The following is an 18,246-nucleotide window of genomic DNA, read 5'->3' as shown; positions in this document are numbered from 1 at the left end:
GAGACCAGAATTGCACGCAATATTCCAAAAGTGGCCTGACCAGTGTCCTATACAGCCGCAACGTGACTTCCCAATTCCTGTATTCAATGCTCCGACCAAATACGGCGCTAACTGATGCCACTTTATCCTCAGGGACAAGGATTCTATCAGACTGCAAAAAGAGGACTGGTCCGATACACTGAAAACATAATATGATTAAAACTACGCAACACAAATTGGCGCAGAGTGTGACGTCTCTGGTAGATGGCAGCTGTCTTTGTGTCAAGGTGAGTGTGGCAAGGTATCATGGGATTGAACACTGGAGGAGGGAGGACGGCGGGGGGGGGGAGGGGGGGGGGATGCTTTTCTGGATGTTGGCTTCAGAGATGAGAAATATTGGCGCGATGCCTTTATTCAGGAGCTGAAATGGTCTTGGCTGAGACCCGTGGTTACCTGAAGCAATCCCTCGATCGAGCAGCAAGGCGTTTAAGATCTTGGCAAGCTCTGCCTCGAAAGGTGATGGGCCCGGATCTGGTAAGAGCTTTCAGAAAGTACTCGGACAACATTTGATGGAGAAAGTGGCACGGCTGCCTCACGGCACCAGGGACCCGGGTTCGATTCCAGCCTCGGGTGACTGTCTGTGTGGAGTTTGCACATTCTCCCCCCCCCGTGTCTGTGCGGGTTTCCTCCCACAGTCCAAAGATGTGCGGATTAGGGTGGATTGGCCATGCTAAATTACCCATAGTGCCCAAGGATGTGCAGGTTAGGGTGGATTGGCTATGCTAAATTACCCATAGTGCTCAGGGATGTGCAGGTTAGGGTGGATTGGCCATGCTAAATTACCCATAGTGCCCAAGGATGTGCAGGTTAGGGTGGATTGGCTATGCTAAATTACCCATAGTGCTCAGGGATGTGCAGGTTAGGGTGGATTGGCTATGCTAAATTACCCATAGTGTTCAGGGATGTGCAGGTTAGGGTGGATTGACCATGCTAAATTACCCATAGTGCTCAGGGATGTGCAGGTTAGGGTGGATTGGCTATGCTAAATTACCCATAGTGCTCAGGGATGTGCAGGTTAGGGTGGATTGGCTATGCTAAATTACCCATAGTGCTCAGGGATGTGCGGGTTAGGGTGGATTGACCGTGCTAAATTACCCATAGTGCTCAGGGATGTGCAGGTTAGGGTGGATTGGCCGTGCTAAATTACCCATAGTGCTCAGGGATGTGCAGGTTAGGGTGGATTGGCCGTGCTAAATTACCCATAGTGCTCAGGGATGTGCAGGTTAGGGTGGATTGGCCGTGCTAAATTACCCATAGTGCTCAGGGATGTGCAGGTTAGGGTGGATTGGCCGTGCTAAATTACCCATAGTGCTCAGGGATGTGCAGGTTAGGGTGGATTGGCCATGCTAAATTACCCATAGTGCTCAGGGATGTGCAGGTTACGGTGGATTGGCCATGCTAAATTACCCATAGTGTTCAGGGATGTGTATGTTAGGGTGGATTGGCCGTGCTAAATTACCCATAGTGTTAGGTGTATTAGTCAGAGGGAGGTTGGTCTGGGTGGGCTGCTCCTCGAAGGGTCGGTGTGGACTGGAGATTCCACACTGTCGGGAATCTAATCGAATTCTCAGGTCCGTGAAGGTAGCAGGAGAAGTTAAGAGGGAAAGCATAGAGCACACTGGCCTTTATCAGTCGGGTGCAGGTTGCAAGAGCCTTGGAGGTTGCTGTTGGAGCGGTGGGGGGGGACTTTGGGTTTGGCTCTGGTCTCCAGGGGAAGGGGCTGCAGAAGAGACTTGCCTGGTAACGGGGGGCCATTTTGCGAGGGAGAGAGAGAGAGAGAGAGAGGGGCTGGACGAGCTCGGGCTGGTTTCTTCCGAGCAGAGTCGGGGAGGGAGGTTGTTGATAAAGATGAGGTCAGATTAGATTAGATTAAACTCCCTACAGTGTGGAAAGGTGGAATTGAACACAAAAGGCAGGATGAACGTTTACCGGAGCCCACAATATGAATCGAGCTTTGTCTTCTGAATTTACCTTGAGTTTGAGGAACACCCTCCTCAAATTAGTCACTCAAAGATTTCAATTTAGCCCCAAGATGAAAAATGGCTGTAGCCAATTCTGGCGTACGTGTAATATTAGTAAGTGACCACCAGAGGACACTGTTGGCTGCTAATTTGGTCAAATGGACGTCAAATATTTCATCTTTGGAGCAGTTCCACTAGGTTTCTCTTCACAGTAAGCCGGCTGGTAACTCTTGAAGCAAAGCTGATGGATGGTGAAGTAAACCGTTAGGTTAAGATAGCAAGAGGTGGAGTCTGATTACTTCAGGACCTCGCCTTGGGCTTTGGAGCAGTTGAGCGATGAAGAGAGCCAAGATTGGTGTGGGGGCTGCAGGTCAGGCAGCATCCGAGGAGCAGGAAAAACCCACTGGTTTCGGGCCAAATCTTCAGGATGAAGACTTGGGTGGTCGTCTGTGGAGCTGAGGGGGATTGCCGGGGGGGAGGTGTACAAGATCACGGCGGGTGGGAGGCAGGGGTTGGGAGGCAGCAGCCTCGGTTGACCGATCGCTCACAGGGAGACCCACTTCCAAAGGCAGGAGGTTGAGAGAGGTGCTGGGTGGGGGAGGGAGGTTTGAGGAAATAGGGTTTTCGCCCAGAAGGTGGTGGGGATCTGGGTGTCCTGGCCGGGGAGGGGGGTTCAGGTAGGATTCGCTGCTTGGATTCAAGGCTATGGGATAGTGGGACTACTGCAAGTGGATGTACAGCTCCATCCCACCCTGGCAATGTTTTTCTCCAGCCTCGACCATCGGGGGGGAGAAGGTACAGAAGGCTGAACACACACACACACACACACCAGCCGGTTTAGGAACAGTTTCTACCCTACTGTTGTTAGAACACTGAATGGACTCGCAAACTCTTAACATCCGCCTGGACCTGTGTTTTTGCTGCTGTTTACCTATTATTTACTTATCAATGCTCCTTAACTCCGTGATCTGTCTGTATTGCTCACTAAACAAAGCTTTTCACTGTGTCTCGGGACACGGGTCAATAAATTCAATCACGTTCACATGCTCAGCGGAACAGATTCGATGAGTCTGTAGTCACTGCTATAATCTAGGGCGTGTGACAAGCAAGAGGTAGCTCCCATTGCTTTAAGAGTCATCCATTAAGAAAGCAGATCCTCTGGTCCAACCAGCTCATGCCGAACATAATCCTAAACTAAGCTAGTCCCAGCTGCCCGCTCCTTACCTACGTCCTCTTCTGTTTTTAGATTAGATTACAGTGTGGAAACAGGCCCTTCGGCCCAACAAGTCCACACCGCCCCGCCGAAGCGCAACCCACCCATACCCCTACATTTACCCCTTACCTAACACTACAGGCAATTTAGCACAGCCAATCCACCCTAACCTGCACATCTTTGGACGGTGGGAGGAAACCGGAGCACCCGGAGGAAACCCACGCAGACACGGGGAGAACGTGCAAACTCCACACAGTCAGTCGCCTGAGGCGGGAACTGAACCCGGGTCTCTGGCGCTGTGAGGCAGCAGTGCTAACCACTGTGCCACCGTGCCGCCCACTTCATGTCGTTTCAATGTTGTAATTGTATGCTCTGGAAGTTCCTTCCACACATGCACAGCCCTCCTTGCAAACAAATCGCCTCTTAGATCTCTCTTAAATCTCCCTCCTCTTACCTTAAAAATGTGCCGCCCCGTCTTCAAATCCTCCATCTCCAGGAAAAGACAACTCCCGCTAACTCTGTCTATACCTCTCATTATTTTACAAATTTTGGACCAGTCGCCTCTCAACCTGCGACGCTCCAGCGAAAGCCTTTCCAACTTTTCTTTCGAATTCAAGCTTCCTGTTCCCGGCAGCACCCTGGTAAATCTCCTCTGAACCCTCTCCAGATTAACAAGATCCTATAACAGGGCGACCAGAACTGGACATAATAATCCAGACGAGGCTTCACCCAAGTCCTGTACAACCCCAATGTGATGTCCCAACTCCTATTCTCCAAGGAGTAATGGGGTAGTTACTAGTGGGGTACCGCAAGGATCTGATTTGGGTCCACTGCTGTTTGTCATTGTTATAAATGACCCGGAGGAGGGTGGGTTAGCAAATTTGCAGATGACACTAAGGTTGGTGGAGTTGTGGATAGTGACGAAGGATGGTGTAAGGTTACAGAGAGACAACTCGTGACCCCTAGTAATTGAGTCCCCCAACTCTGGGGAAAAGCCTCTTGCTATCCACCCTGTCTGTACCTCTCATGATTTTGTCGACCTCAATCAGGTCCCCCCCTTAACCTCCGACATTCTAATGAAAATAATCCTAATCTACTCAACCTCTCTTCATAGCTAGCGCCCTCCATACCAGGGCAGCATCCTGGTGAACCTCCCCTGCACCCTCTCCAAAGCGTCCACATCCTTTTGGTAATGTGGCGACCAGAACTGTACGCGGTATTCGGTCAAATCAATGTCTTATACAACTGTAACAGGACCTGCCAACTCTTGTACTAAATCACCCGTCCGATGAAGGAAAGCAGGCCGTATTATGCCTTCTTGACCACTCTACTGACCTGCGTTGCCACCTTCAGGGAACAACGGACCTGAACACCCAGCTCTCTCTGTCCATCCATTTTCCCCAGGGCTTTTCCACTTACCAGGCGAAAGTGAAGTCTGCAGATGCTGGAGATTAGAGTCGAGAGTGAGGTGCTGGAAAAGCACAGCAGGTCAGGCAGCATCCGAGGAGCAGGAGAATCGACGTTTCGGGCAAACGCCTTCCATCGCTTACCCATATAGGTTCACACTCAAATTGGATCGTCTATCGCCTCACAAACTCAGCCCTGAATCACGCCACCACTTCCCTTTCATTGCACCTCCCCAGTGTGGCTCTCCATCAAATGTTATCTCTCACGTCTCCCGGAAGCAGGCAAGATGTTTTATTCTTGTTGATGGTGACCAACAGCCCCAGAGAGTCAGATACAGTCAGTGATTTTTATCTGAGAGTCAGCCTGTTCAGTTAAACGCGGAACTCTCCCATAGTCTTGCAAGTTTCCAGGCTTTATACACAACAGGCCGGGTATCAACTTATTTAATTGCTCGATTTACTTTGTACCTTCATGAGGAAACAGACCTTTCACTCCAACCAGGCTGCACTCCCAAGCTAAGCGAGTCCCCACCCTCCGACTGCTGACCCATATCCCCCCCCAAATCTTTGCTATACACGGGCGTACCTTTTCAACGCTGTAATCATGCTGCCATCCCCCACTTCCTCAGGAAGTGTGAAAACAAGTTGCCCCTCATCCCTATTTTAAACCTCTCTCCTCTCACCTTAAAAATGTGCCCCCTAGTCTTGAGGTTCCCCAATCTGAGGGGGAAAAATACTCCCATTAACCCGATCTACGCCCCTCATCATTTTATAAATGTCTATAAGGTCACCTCCCAACCTCCGACATTCCAGTGAAAAAGAAATTCCAGTCTTTCTTTCTGATTCAAGCTTTCCAGCAACATTCCTGGTAAATCTCTTCTGAACCCTCTCCAGATTAACAATATCCTTCCTATAACGGGGCGACCAGAACTGGACACAATAATCCAGACGAGGCTTCACCCAAGTCCTGTACAACCCCAATGTGGCATCCCAACTCCTATACTCCAAGGACTAATGGGGTACTTACTAGTGGGGCACTGCAAGGATCTGTTTTGGGTCCACTGCTGTTTGTCATTGTTATAAATGACCTGGATGAGGGCGAAGAAGGATGGGTTAGTAAATTGACACTAAGGTCGGTAGAGTTGTGGATATTGCTGAAGGATGTTGTAGGTTTACAGAGAAACATAGATAAGCTGCAGAGCTGGGCTGAGAGGTGGCAAATGGAGTTTAATGCAGAAAAGTGGGAGGTGATTCACTTTGGAAGGAGTAACAGGAATGCAGAGTACTGGGCTAAAACTCTTGGTAGTGTAGAGGAGCAGAGAGATCTCGGTGTCCAGGTACACAGATCCCTGAAAGTTGCCACCCAGGTTGACAGGGTTGTTAAGAAGGCGTACGGTGTGTTAGCTTTTATCGGGAGAGGGACTGAGTTTCGGGGCTATGAGGTCCTGCTGCAGCTGTACAAAACTCTGTGGCCGCACTTGGAGTATTACGTACAGTTCTGGTCACCGCATTATAGGAAGGATGTGGAGGCTTTGGAAAGGGTTCAGAGGAGATTTACCGGGATGTTGCCTGGTATGGGAGGGAAGGTCTTATGAGGGAAGGCTGAGGGACTTGAGGCTGTTTTCGTTAGAGAGAAGGAGGTTGAGAGGGGACTGAATTGAGACATACAAGATAATCAGACGGTTCAATAGGGTGGACAGAGAGAGCCTTTTCCCTCGGATGGTGATGGCCAGCACGAGGGGACATAGCTTTAAATTGAGGGGGTGATAGATATAGGACAGACGTCAGAGGTAGTGTCTTTACTCAGAGAGTAGTAGGGGGCGTGGAACAGGAGTAGACTCGTCAACTTTAAGGGCATTGAACTGGCCATTGGAGAGGCACATGGATGAGAATGGAATGGTGTAGGTTAGATGGGCTTCAGGTTGGTTCCACAGGTCGGTGCAACATCGAGGGGCCGAAGGGCCTGTTACTGCGCTGGAATGTTCTATCTTCTGTGACTGAGTAATGAAGGCAAGCGTGCCAAACGCCTTTTTATAACCGCCCTGTCTATCTATCCTGGCTAATTCTGCACAGTCCATACAAGTTTTACCCGAAAGCCCCTTTGTGGATTGGGTTCCCCGAGCGGTCCCCTCCTCCCTCTCAACCACCCCCCCCCACCCCCACCCCTTCTCTCTCCATTCCAGGCTGTGCCCTCTCGGGTGTGCCCCTGGCGGCGTCGCGATGCGCCAGCCCTTTCTCGCATTGGCTTTTCCTCGACATGAGCCTTTCGCGAACCGACTCTGCCCCCCCCCCCCCCCTTTCACTTTGCGGAGAGGAAGATGGGTCAGTGGGTTACAGAGCCCGGCGTTGGAGGATCGAGGGACCAAATTGAACAGGTTTCCCCACTGATTGGGAAGGGGGTTAAAACAAAAACACCAAGAGAAGCAGTGAGCGATGGCAAACCAGACGTCGATCTCATTTTATTGAGAAACAAGTAAAATCCAGAACAAATCGTCGATAATTCGTGGCGCAGCTGAGCAGTAACGGAGCCGGTTTGCAAACAATCACCTAACGTTGCCGAGAGCAAGTCTTCAGAAAAAACCACCCAAGCATTTGTGCGTGGGAAATCATGTCTCACAAACCTGATTGAGTTTTTGTGAAGAAGTAACAAAGAGGATTGATGAGGGCAGAGCGGTAGATGTGATCTATGTGGACTTCAGTAAGGCGTTCGACAAGGTTCCCCATGGGAGACTGGTTAGCAAGGTTAGATCTCATGGAATACAGGAGGGACTAGCCACTTGAATATAGACCTAGCTTGAAGGTAGAAGACAGAGGGTGGTGGTGAAGGGTTGTTTTTCAGACTGGAGGCCTGTGACCAGTGGAGTGCCACAAGGATCGGTGCTGGGCCCTCTACTTTTTGTCATTTGTATAAATAATTTGGATGCGAGCATAAGAGGGTACAGTTAGTAAGTTTGCAGATGACCCCAAAATCGGAGGTGTAGTGGACAGCGAAGAGGGTTACCTCAGATTACAACAGGATCTGGACCAGATGGGCCAATGGGCTGAGGAGTGGCAGATGGAGTTTAATTTAGATAAATGCGAGGTGCTGCATTTTGGGAAAGCAAATCAGGACAGGACTTATCCACTTAATGGTAAGGTCCTAGGGAGTGTTGCTGAACAAAGAGACCTTGGAGTGCAGGTTCATAGCTCCTTCAAAGTGGAGTCGCAGGTAGATAGGATAGTGAAGAAGGCGTTTGGTATGCTTTCCTTTATTGGTCAGAGTATTGAGTACAGGAGTTGGGAAGTCATGTTGGGGCTGTACAGGACATTGGTTAGGCCACTGTTGGAATATTGCGTGCAATTCTGGTCTCCTTCCTATCGGAAAGATGTTGTGAAACTTGAAAGGGTTCAGAAAAGATTTACAAGGATGTTGCCAAAGTTGGAGGGTTTGAGCTACAGGGAGAGGCTGAACAGGCTGGGGCTGTTTTCCTTGGAGCGTCGGAGGCTGAGGGGTGACCTTAGAGAGATTTATAAAATCATGAGGAGCGTGGATAGGGTAAATAGACAAGGTCTTTTCCCCTGGGGTGGGGGAGTCCAGAACTAGAGGGGCATAGGTTTAGGGTGAGAGGGGAAAGATATAAAAGGGATTTAAGGGGCAATGTTTTCACACAGAGGGTGGTACGTGTATGGAATGAGCTGCCAGAGGAAGTGGTGGAGGCTGGTACAATTACAGCATTTAAGAGGCATTTGGATGGGTATATGAATAGGAAGGGTTTGGAGGGACATGGGCTGCGTGCTGGCAGGTGGGACCAGATCGGGTTGGGATATCTGGCGGTCTGTTTCCATGCTGTACCTCCGTATAACACCACGGGTCAGATTCTGGGTGTTATCCTGCCTCTCCTGAATTGAGGAGAGAGTGAGTGAACCCCCCCTCCCCCCACCCCCGGCTTTGAGATCGGTCAAAGGAATCGATGGAGTGCGGTCTGTAGAAGCAAGGTTATCAGTTTAATAGAGCAAGGGTGGCCGAACGCAAGTCTGTCCAGCAACACAGAGGTTAAAGCTTCTGTGCTCTGTGGTGAAACTGTGCACTTACAATTGACCAATTGTAATGGGCGGCACGGTGGCACAGTGGTTAGCACTGCTGCCTCACAGCACCAGGGTCCCGGGTTCAATACCCGCCTCAGGCGACTGACTGTGTGGAGTTTGCACATTCTCCCCTGTGTCTGCGTGGGTTTCCTCCGGGTGCTCCGGTTTCCTCCCACAGTCCAAAGATGTGCAGGGTCAGGGGGAATTGGCCAATCCACCCTAACCTGCACATCTTTGGACTGTGGGAGGAAACCCACGCAGACACGGGGGGGGAGAATGTGCAAACCCCACACACAGACAGCCGCCTGAGGCTGGAATCGAACCCGGGTCCCTGGTGCCGTGGGGCAGCCGTGCTAACCACTGAGAGACCCCCCCCCCAAAAAAAAGGACAAGAATGGAGACTCGTCCTGCTCCAAGGTGGACACGATGGGGTGGGGGCCCGGGGAATGACTCGCCCCAAGACGGAAACGGGGAGCGGCTGGTGAATTTTCGCCATCGCTCTTGCCCCGGGGGGGGGGGGGGGGGTGGGGGGATGTGCGCGGACTGGAAAGGAGGGATGTCACCCATGGCACTGGAGTAACCCCCAGCGGGGGGTGGGGGTTGGGGAGATGGGGGGGGAGTGGGTGGTGCTGGTGACCCCGCTAACTGAAAAAAGCTGAAGGGACCCGACCTCTCTGAACCGGACTGCTCTGTGTCCTTGGGGGGGGATCAAATCATCCTGACCCACACCTCCGTTCAAAGAAACGATTGCGTCGACAGCGACGCGAACCGCTCATTGTCGTCGGGGGTGGACTGGCATTTAGGAACGCGACTGAAGGTGACTGGGAAAACCAACAAAGCTCCCTGCTCCTGGCCTGAAAAGGGTGGGAAGTTTTCATCCCCCCCCCCCGACTATGACTCCAGGTCGAAGAGCACGCTTTCGGCCTGAGCTCCTCTGTTCAGTTCGAGAGCATTCTTTGTCATGCAGAGGAACCAGCCGTCGCACAGGTAGGACTGGAATTTGTACCGCTGGCTGTCCATCGTCATCCTGAAGAGGTTGGAGATGTCGGAGGCCGCCATCTTGGGTCGGTCAGTGTTGTCCTGGGAGGACAAACGGGAGAGGGTGAGAAGGGAGGCGCGCAAACGCGTTGCTCACCAGGGAGGGACACACACACACACACACACACACTGAAAACGCTTCGGCTTGATGGGAGCAGTGGGGGAGGTGACCGAAGAGGAGGTGACACAACATCGAGTCTGAGATGTACAGCACAGAAACAGACCTTTCGGCCCAACCCGTCCATGCTGACCCAGATATCCCAACCCAATCTCGTCCCACCTGCCAGCACCCGGCCCATATCCCTCCCAAACCCTTCCTATTCATATACCCATCCAAATGCCTCTTAAATGCTGTACCAGCCTCCACCACTTCCTCTGGCAGCTCATTCCATACCCGTACCACCTTCTGTGTGAAAAAGTTGCCCCTTGGGTCCCTTTTCCCCTCTCACCCTAAACCTATGTCCCTCTAGTTCTGCACTCCCCCACCCCAGGGGAAAAGACCTTGTCTATTTACCCTATCCATGCCCCCTCATGATTTTATAAACCTCTATAAGGTCACCCCTCAGCCTCCGACGCTCCGGGGAAAACAGCCCCAGCCTGTTCAGCCTCTCCCTGTAGCTCAAACCCTCCAACCCTGGCAACATCCTTGTAAATCTTTTCTGAACCCTTTCAAGTTTCACAACATCTTTCCGATAGGAAGGAGACCAGAATTGCACACAATATTCCAAAAGAGGCCTCACCAATGTCCTGGACCATCTCTGACACCGCCCTCCCCTTCCTGGACCTCTCCATCTCCATTAATGACGACCGACTTGACACTGACATTTTTTACAAACCCACCGACTCCCACAGCTACCTGGATTACACCTCTTCTCACCCTACCTCCTGCAAAAATGCCATCCCGTATTCCCAATTCCTCCGCCTCCACCGGATCTGCTCCCAGGAGGAGCGGTTCCACCACAGAACACACCAGATGGCCTCCTTCTTTAGAGACCGCAATTTCCCTTCCCACGTGGTTAAAGATGCCCTCCAACGCATCTCGTCTACATCCCGCACCTCCGCCCTCAGACCCCACCCCTCCAACCGTAACAAGGACAGAACGCCCCTGGTGCTCACCTTCCACCCTACCAACCTTCGCATAAACCAAATCATCCGCCGACATTTCTGCCACCTCCAAACAGACCCCACCACCAGGGGTATATTTCCCTCCCCACCCCTTTCCGCTTTCTGCAAAGACCGTTCCCTCCGTGACTACCTGGTCAGGTCCACGCCCCCCTACAACCCACCCTCCCATCCTGGCACTTTCCCCTGCCACCGCAGGAACTGTAAAACCTGTGCCCACACCTCCTCCCTCACCTCTATCCAAGGCCCCAAAGGAGCTTTCCACATCCATCAAAGTTTTACCTGCACATCCACCAATATCATTTATTGTATCCATTGCTCCCGATGCGGTCTCCTCTACATTGGGGAGACTGGGCGCCTCCTAGCAGAGCGCTTTAGGGAACATCTCCGAGACACCCGCACCAATCAACCACACCACCCCGTGGCTCAACATTTCAACTCCCCCTCCCACTCTGCCGAGGACATGGAGGTCCTGGGCCTCCTTCACCGCCGCTCCCTCACCACCAGACGCCTGGAGGAAGAACGCCTCATCTTCCGCCTCGGAATACTTCAACCCCAGGGCATCAATGTGGACTTCAACAGTTTCCTCATTTCCCCTTCCCCCACCTCACCCCAGTTCCAAACTTCCAGCTCAGCACTGTCCTACCTGCCTATCTTCCTTCCCACCTATCCACTCCACCCTCCCCTCTGACCTCTCACCTCCATCCCCACCCCCAACCACCCATTGTACTCTTTGCCACCTTCTCCCCTCCCCCTTCCCCTCTCACTTATCTCTCCACCCCGGAGGCTCCCAGCCTCCATTCCTGACGAAGGGCTTTTGCCTGGAATATCGATTTTCCTGCTCCTCGGATGCTGCCTGACCTGCTGTGCTTTTCCAGCACCACTCTGATCGAGACTCTGGTTTCTAGCATCTGCAGGCCTCACTTTTGCCTTAACCAATGTCCTGTACAGCCGCAACATGACCTCCCAACTCCTGTACTCAGTACTCTGACCAATAAAGGAAAGCATACCAAACGCTGCCTTCACTATCCTATCTACCTGCGACTCCACTTTCAAGGAGCTATGAACCTGCACTCCAAGGTCTCTTTGTTCAGCAACACTCCCTAGGACCTTACCATTAAGCGTATAAGTCCTGCTAAGATTTGCTTTCCCACAATGCAGCACCTCGCATTTATCTGAATTAAACTCCATCTGCCTGTTGGCTCAGAAAAGGAACTCGCGGAGAAATAATGCGGTCATTATTATTTGGTTTCGAGTCAAGCCTGTGATCAGTCAGAGATGATATTACCTCTGGCGCCAGGTCTAATTGTGGTTTATCGGCTGTCCGTTTGCAGTACAGGCAGTAATTTTTGGATTTGTGCTCGAACACGAAGGAGACGTAGAACGGATGCGAGTCAGGGCTGGTCTGAAATCTTACTTCTAACAAGGAAAGCAAAAGAGCAATCAGATCAAGGTGAGCCTAACCCGGCTTACCAGACACGTGCTGTGTTAAGGTACGGGCTTGGCACCAGTCCTGTCTCTTAACGTTGGAAGCTGAGCGCCCCGGAGTAAATTTGAAAACGTATCCGGCCGAAGGAGGGTGGGGGGGGGGGTCGGTGGGGGACGCAGGGCCGAGGCAAGGACCCTACAGATTTCAAACAGCCACAGCGCTTTTGACCGCGGACTGCAGGGAGAGGGGGAGCGGCGCGGTGGCTCAGTGGTTAGTGCCTCACAGGCACCCGGGTTCGATTCCAGCCTGTGTGTGTGTGGGGGGGGGGTTTGGGGCTTGCACATTCTACCCCCACCCCCACCCCCACCCCCTACACCACCGTATCTGCATGGGTTTCCTCCAGGTGCTCCAGTGTCCGCCCACAGTCTGAAAGATGTGCAGGTTCGGTGGATTGGCCATGCTAAATTACCCATAGTGCTCAGGGATGTGCAGATTAGGGTGGATTGACCATGCTAAATTACCCATAGTGTTCAGGGATGTGCAGGTTAGGGTGGATTGGCCATGCTAAATTACCCATAGTGCTCAGGGATGTGCAGGTTAGGGTGAATTGGCCGTGCTAAATTACCCATAGTGCTCAGGGATGTGCAGGTTAGGGTGGATTGGCTGTGCTAAATTACCCATAGTGCTCAGGGATGTGCGGGTTAGGGTGGGTTGGCCGTGCTAAATTACCCATAGTGCTCAGGGATGTGCGGGTTAGGGTGGGTTGGCCGTGCTAAATTACCCATAGTGCTCAGGGATGTGCAGGTTAGGGTGGGTTGGCCATGCTAAATTACCCATAGTGCTCAGGGATGTGCAGGTTAGGGTGGATTGGCCATGCTAAATTACCCATAGTGCTCAGGGATGTGCAGGTTAGGGTGGAATGGCCGTGCTAAATTACCCATAGTGCTCAGGGATGTGCAGGTTAGGGTGGATTGGCCACGCTAAATTACCCATAGTGCTCAGGGATGTGCAGGTTAGGGTGGATTGGCCACGCTAAATTACCCATAGTGCTCAGGGATGTGCAGGTTAGGGGGGATTGGCCATGCTAAATTACCCATAGTGCTCAGGGATGTGCAGGTTAGGGTGGATTGGCCGTGCTAAATTACCCATAGTGTTAGGTGCATTAGTCAGTGGGGAATGGGTCTGGGTGGGTTACTCTTCAGAGGGTCGGTGTGGAGTTGTTGGACCGAATGGCTTGTTCCCCACACTGTAGGGAATCGAATCCAATTGTTGGGCGAGCCAGTTGTGATTGGCTGCGGGTTTCGGCCATGGAGAAAGCCATTGGGTACCAACAGACACCTCCCCCCACCACCCCCGGTGTTCCCAGACCATTCAGAAAACGGCTCAGACACCTTCCTATCCGCGTTGGAATTCTCCTCACTCCCTGGTGTCAGTGAGCCATGGGATGAGCTGGGCATTTTGAGTCAGTTGTCAGTGTAGCTATGAGAGCTGGAGAGATGCAGCTGGGGTGGGGTGCAATGCGAGGGGAAAACCCCCTGCCATCCCAGAGCGATGCGGGGCTGCCAACTCACTGCCACCTTCTCTGAATCCATCAGCACATCCCGTTTGGCCTTGTCACCTCCTCCATCCCCCACCACCCTGCGGAGATCCCTGCATCCCTTCTCCTCCACCCATTCTGACCCTGACCGGGAGTCCTCCCCCTCACTGGCGGCAGCCACCTGTTCAGCAGCTCAACTCCAAACCCCGGAACCTGCCCTCACCACTCTCACCCCCACCAACTCTCCCTCTCTCTCTCACTCTCACACTCACACACTCACTCTCTCCCTCACACACACACACTCCCACACACACACTCTCTCTCTCACACACACACACACACACTCTCTCTCTCTCTCTCTCACACACACACTGTCGCTCTCTCACACTCTCGCTCTCTGTCTGGCTCTCTCTCACTCTCTCCTGATCTGTCTCTGTCTCTCCCGTTCTCGCTCTCTCTTGCTCTTTCTCACATTCTGTCTCTGTTGCTCTTGCTGTCTCTCGCTCTCTCTCACACTCACTCTCTCCCTCTCACACTCACTCCCTCTCACACATACACTCTCTCTCATACTCCATCTCACACTCTCGCACTCTCTCTCGCACTCTATTCTCTGTTGCTGGCTCACTCTCTCTTGCTCTTTTTCTGTTGCTCTCTCTCGCTTGTTTTCTCTCTCTCTATCTCCCTCTCCCTCTCTGTCCCCCCCGTCTCTCTCTCTCTTACTCTCTTGTGCACCCCCCGTCTCCCTCTCTCTCACCCTCTCTCATTCTTGCTCTCTCTCGCTGTCTGTCCCCCTCTCTCTATCGCTCTCTCTCCTGCTCTCTCTTTCACTCACTCTCTCTCTCGCTCTCTCTCTCTCTCTCACATTCTGTCTCTGTTGCTGTCTCTCTCTCTCTCTATCACTCTCTCTTGTTCTCTCTCTCTCTCTTTCTCTCTCTCTCGTTCTTGTTCTCTCTCGTTCTCTCTTTCCTGCTCTCACTCTCTCTCGCCCACTCTCCCCTCTGGACCTACCTCCCTCACAACTCCCTCCAAGCTGCTAGTCTCACACGCAGTCCCCCGTTCGATTCCCACCCCCCTCTTCCCAAAATCCACAAGCAGGACCTCCTGGGCAAGACCCAGTATTGCTGCCCACCTCCTGCCCTAGTGAGCTCATCTCCTACTGCCTCGATCGATTTGTTCCTCTCTTATCCTTTTCCAGACCTTTCCCACCTTCTGACACTGAACGTCAGTTTTGGAATTTCCAGTTTGTGGGTTCCGGTGTTCCCCTAGGGTGTGCCAGCCCCTTGATACCCCTTCAGGATGGTATCAGGACTCACCCCTGAACTGTGCCCATCCTCCACCTCCACCCAACCTCTGCACTCGATACCTGTGATCCCCGCTTCCTCTCTCTCTCTCCCTCCTCGCCAGCTACCAGACCTGCTGAGTTTTGCCTTCTGATCTGAGGGTCATAGAGATGTACAGCACGGAAACAGACCCTTCGGTCCAACCCGTCCATGCTGACCAGATATCCCAACCCAATCTAGTCCCCATTTGCCAGCACCCGGCCCATATCCCTCCAAACCCTTCCTATTCATATACCCATCCAGATGCCTCTTAAATGTTGCAATTGTACCAGCCTCCACCACTTCCTCTGGCAGCTCATTCCATACCCGTACCACCCTCTGTGTGAAAAAATTGCCCCTTGGGTCCCTTTCCCCCTCTCACCCTCTAGTTCTGGACTCCCCCACCCCAGAAAAAAGACTAGGTCTATTTATCCTATCCCTATCCATGCCCCTCTCTAAGGTCACCCCTCAGCCTCCATCACTCCAGGGAAAACAGCCCCGGCCTATCCAGCCTCTCCCTGTAGCTCAAACCCTCCAACATCCTAGTCCATCTTTTCTGAACCCTTTCAAGTTTCACAACATCTTTCTTAGAGCAGGGAGACCCATCTCTCTCGTTCTCTCTCTCACTCTCTTTCGCGCTGTCTCACTCTTGCTCTCTTTCGCACTCTGTCTCTCTCTCTCTCTCTCTCACCCACGCCCCCCTCTGGACCTACCTCCCACACAACTTCCTCCAAGCTGCTAGTCTCACACACCGTCCCCCGTTCGATTCCAAACGATATTCCTAACCAAAGTCCTGTCCAGCCGCAACATGACCTCCCAACCCCTGTACTCAATACTCTGACCAATAAAGGAAAGCATACCAAACGCCGCCTTCACTATCCTATCTACCTGCGACTCTGCGTTCAAGGATGGGGTGGGGGGGAAATCTGCTGCTCCATCTTATCCAGTAAGAGGACGGTAAAGCCTTTGTCCAGCGCAAAGACAGAAAACTGAGCTCCCTTTATACCATTGGTTGCAAACTCAGCTGGTCCCGGGAAGCCATCTTGGAATTCAGGATAGACAGAGAGAGAAAGAGAGAGAGAGAGGGGCGAGACATCCTGGTGGGACTTACCCACTTTCTTCCCCTTCTCCGTGGTGCTGATGATGGAAAAACGCTTGTCCGCATTGCGCCTCAGGGTCAGCGCTCTGTTTTTCACCTTCATCAGGACGCGGATTTGATTGGTGCCCTGAGGCGTCTTTGCCAGGTTTTGCCGGGTGAGGTTGGCCTTGGTCATTCTGGGAGCAGAAAGGTCGCAGGTATGTGACCAGGAGTGCACTGGTGCCATGTTACCATAACCACCGTCCAGCGAGGGGCGGGTCCAGGAATGAAATGGGGGTGGGGGTGGGGGTGGGGGTGGGAGTGGGGGTGGGAGTGGGAGTGGGGGTGGGGTGGGGGGGGGGGTGGGAGAAGGAAAGACTCCTTCCCTTCCCTGACTTTTGATGGGGCACTGTCCCAGGCAGAAGGTGCTCTCTCACAGCCACGGAGACAAAACCCATCGGTTCAAAATGGCCGCCCACGTCCCACCCACCTCCCCCACACTAACACCCCCCACCTCCCCCACACTAACACCCCCCCACACTAACACCCCCCCCACACTAACACCCCCACCTTCCCCACACTAACCCCCCCACCTTCCCCACACTAACACCCCCCCCCACACTAACACCCCCCCCCACACTAACACTCCCCCCACACTAACACCACCCCCACACTAACCCCCGCACCTTCCCCACACTAACCCCCCCACCTTCCCCACACTAACCCCCATTTCCCCACACTAACCACCCCACCTCCCCCACACTAACACCCCCCCCAACCTCCCCCACACTAACACCCCCCCACCTCCCCCACACTAACCCCCCCATCTTCCCCACACTAACACCCCCCACCTTCCCCACACTAACCCCCCCACCTCCCCCACGCTAACCCCCATTTCCCCACACTAACCACCCCACCTCCCCCACACTAACCCCCATTTCCCCACACTAACCCCCCCACCTCCCCCACACTAACCCCCATTTCCCCACACTAACCAGCCCACCTCCCCCACACTAACACCCCCCCCAACCTCCCCCACACTAACACCCCCCCACCTCCCCCACACTAACCCCCCCATCTTCCCCACACTAACCCCCCCACCTTCCCCACACTAACCCCCCCACCTCCCCCACACTAACCCCCCCACCTTTCCACACTAATCCCCCATTATCCCACACTAACCCCCCCACCTCCCCCACACTAACCCCCCCACCTCCCCCACACTAACCCCCATTTCCCCACACTAACCCCCCCACCTCCCCCACACTAACCCCCCCACCTTTCCACACTAACCCCCCATTATCCCACACTAACCCCCCCACCTCCCCCACACTAAAACCCCCCCAACCTCCCCCACACTAACACCTCCCCCACACTAACCCCCCCACCTCCCCCACGCTAACCCCCCCACCTTCCCCACGCTAACCCCCCCACCTTCCCCACGCTAACACCCCACACTAAACACCCCACTTTCCCCACACTAACACCCCCCACACACACTAACCCCCCCACCTTCCCCACACTAACCCCCCCACCTCCCCCACACTAACCCCCATTTCCCCACACTAACCCCCCCACCTCCCCCACACTAACCCCCCATTTCCCCACACTAAACCCCATTTCCCCACACTAACCCCCCCACCTCCCCCACACTAACCCCCATTTCCCCACACTAACCCCCCCACCTCCCCCACACTAACCCCCCATTTCCCCACACTAACCCCCATTTCCCCACACTAACCCCCCCACCTCCCCCACGCTAACCCCCATTTCCCCACACTAACCACCCCACCTCCCCCACACTAACCCCCATTTCCCCACACTAACCCCCCCACCTCCCCCACACTAACCCCCATTTCCCCACACTAACCACCCCACCTCCCCCACACTAACACCCCCCCCAACCTCCCCCACACTAACACCCCCCCACCTCCCCCACACTAACCCCCCCATCTTCCCCACACTAACCCCCCCATCTTCCCCACACTAACCCCCCCCACCTTCCCCACACTAACCCCCCCACCTCCCCCACACTAACC

General features: G+C 53.4%; 1 protein-coding gene across 1 annotated transcript; it reads right to left on the bottom strand.

Annotated features, from left to right (window-relative positions):
• Positions 1 to 7,049: 7,049 nt before the first annotated feature.
• LOC148135706 (uncharacterized) lies at positions 7,050 to 16,427 on the bottom strand. The gene is made up of 3 exons (XM_087984270.1): positions 16,241 to 16,427; positions 12,133 to 12,263; positions 7,050 to 9,764 (listed from the first exon to the last, which is right to left on the bottom strand). The coding sequence occupies exons 1-3, from the start codon at positions 16,401 to 16,403 to the stop codon at positions 9,576 to 9,578; spliced, it is 483 nt and encodes a 160-aa protein (XP_087840396.1). The 5' UTR covers positions 16,404 to 16,427; the 3' UTR covers positions 7,050 to 9,575.
• Between the last annotated feature and the right edge of the window lie 1,819 nt (positions 16,428 to 18,246).

Source organism: Chiloscyllium plagiosum, unplaced genomic scaffold (genome assembly GCF_037043375.1).
Source record: "Chiloscyllium plagiosum isolate Xiang-an unplaced genomic scaffold, Cpla_swu_hap1 HiC_scaffold_48, whole genome shotgun sequence".
Taxonomy (NCBI): domain Eukaryota; kingdom Metazoa; phylum Chordata; class Chondrichthyes; order Orectolobiformes; family Hemiscylliidae; genus Chiloscyllium; species Chiloscyllium plagiosum.
The sequence above is the reverse complement of the archived record's forward strand: the minus strand, read 5'-3'. Positions and strand labels throughout refer to the sequence as shown.

Bases quoted from the DNA above. Each gene is read 5' to 3' on its own strand.
- LOC148135706 (XM_087984270.1), bottom strand. From the start codon at position 16,403: ATGACCAAGGCCAACCTCACCCGGCAAAACCTGGCAAAGACGCCTCAG. The intron at 12,264-16,240 runs GTAAGTCCCACC...TTTCCTTGTTAG, and splicing joins GGAGAAGGGGAAGAAAGTGG to AAGTAAGATTTCAGACCAGC. The intron at 9,765-12,132 runs GTAATATCATCT...TTGTCCTCCCAG, and splicing joins AATTAGACCTGGCGCCAGAG to GACAACACTGACCGACCCAA.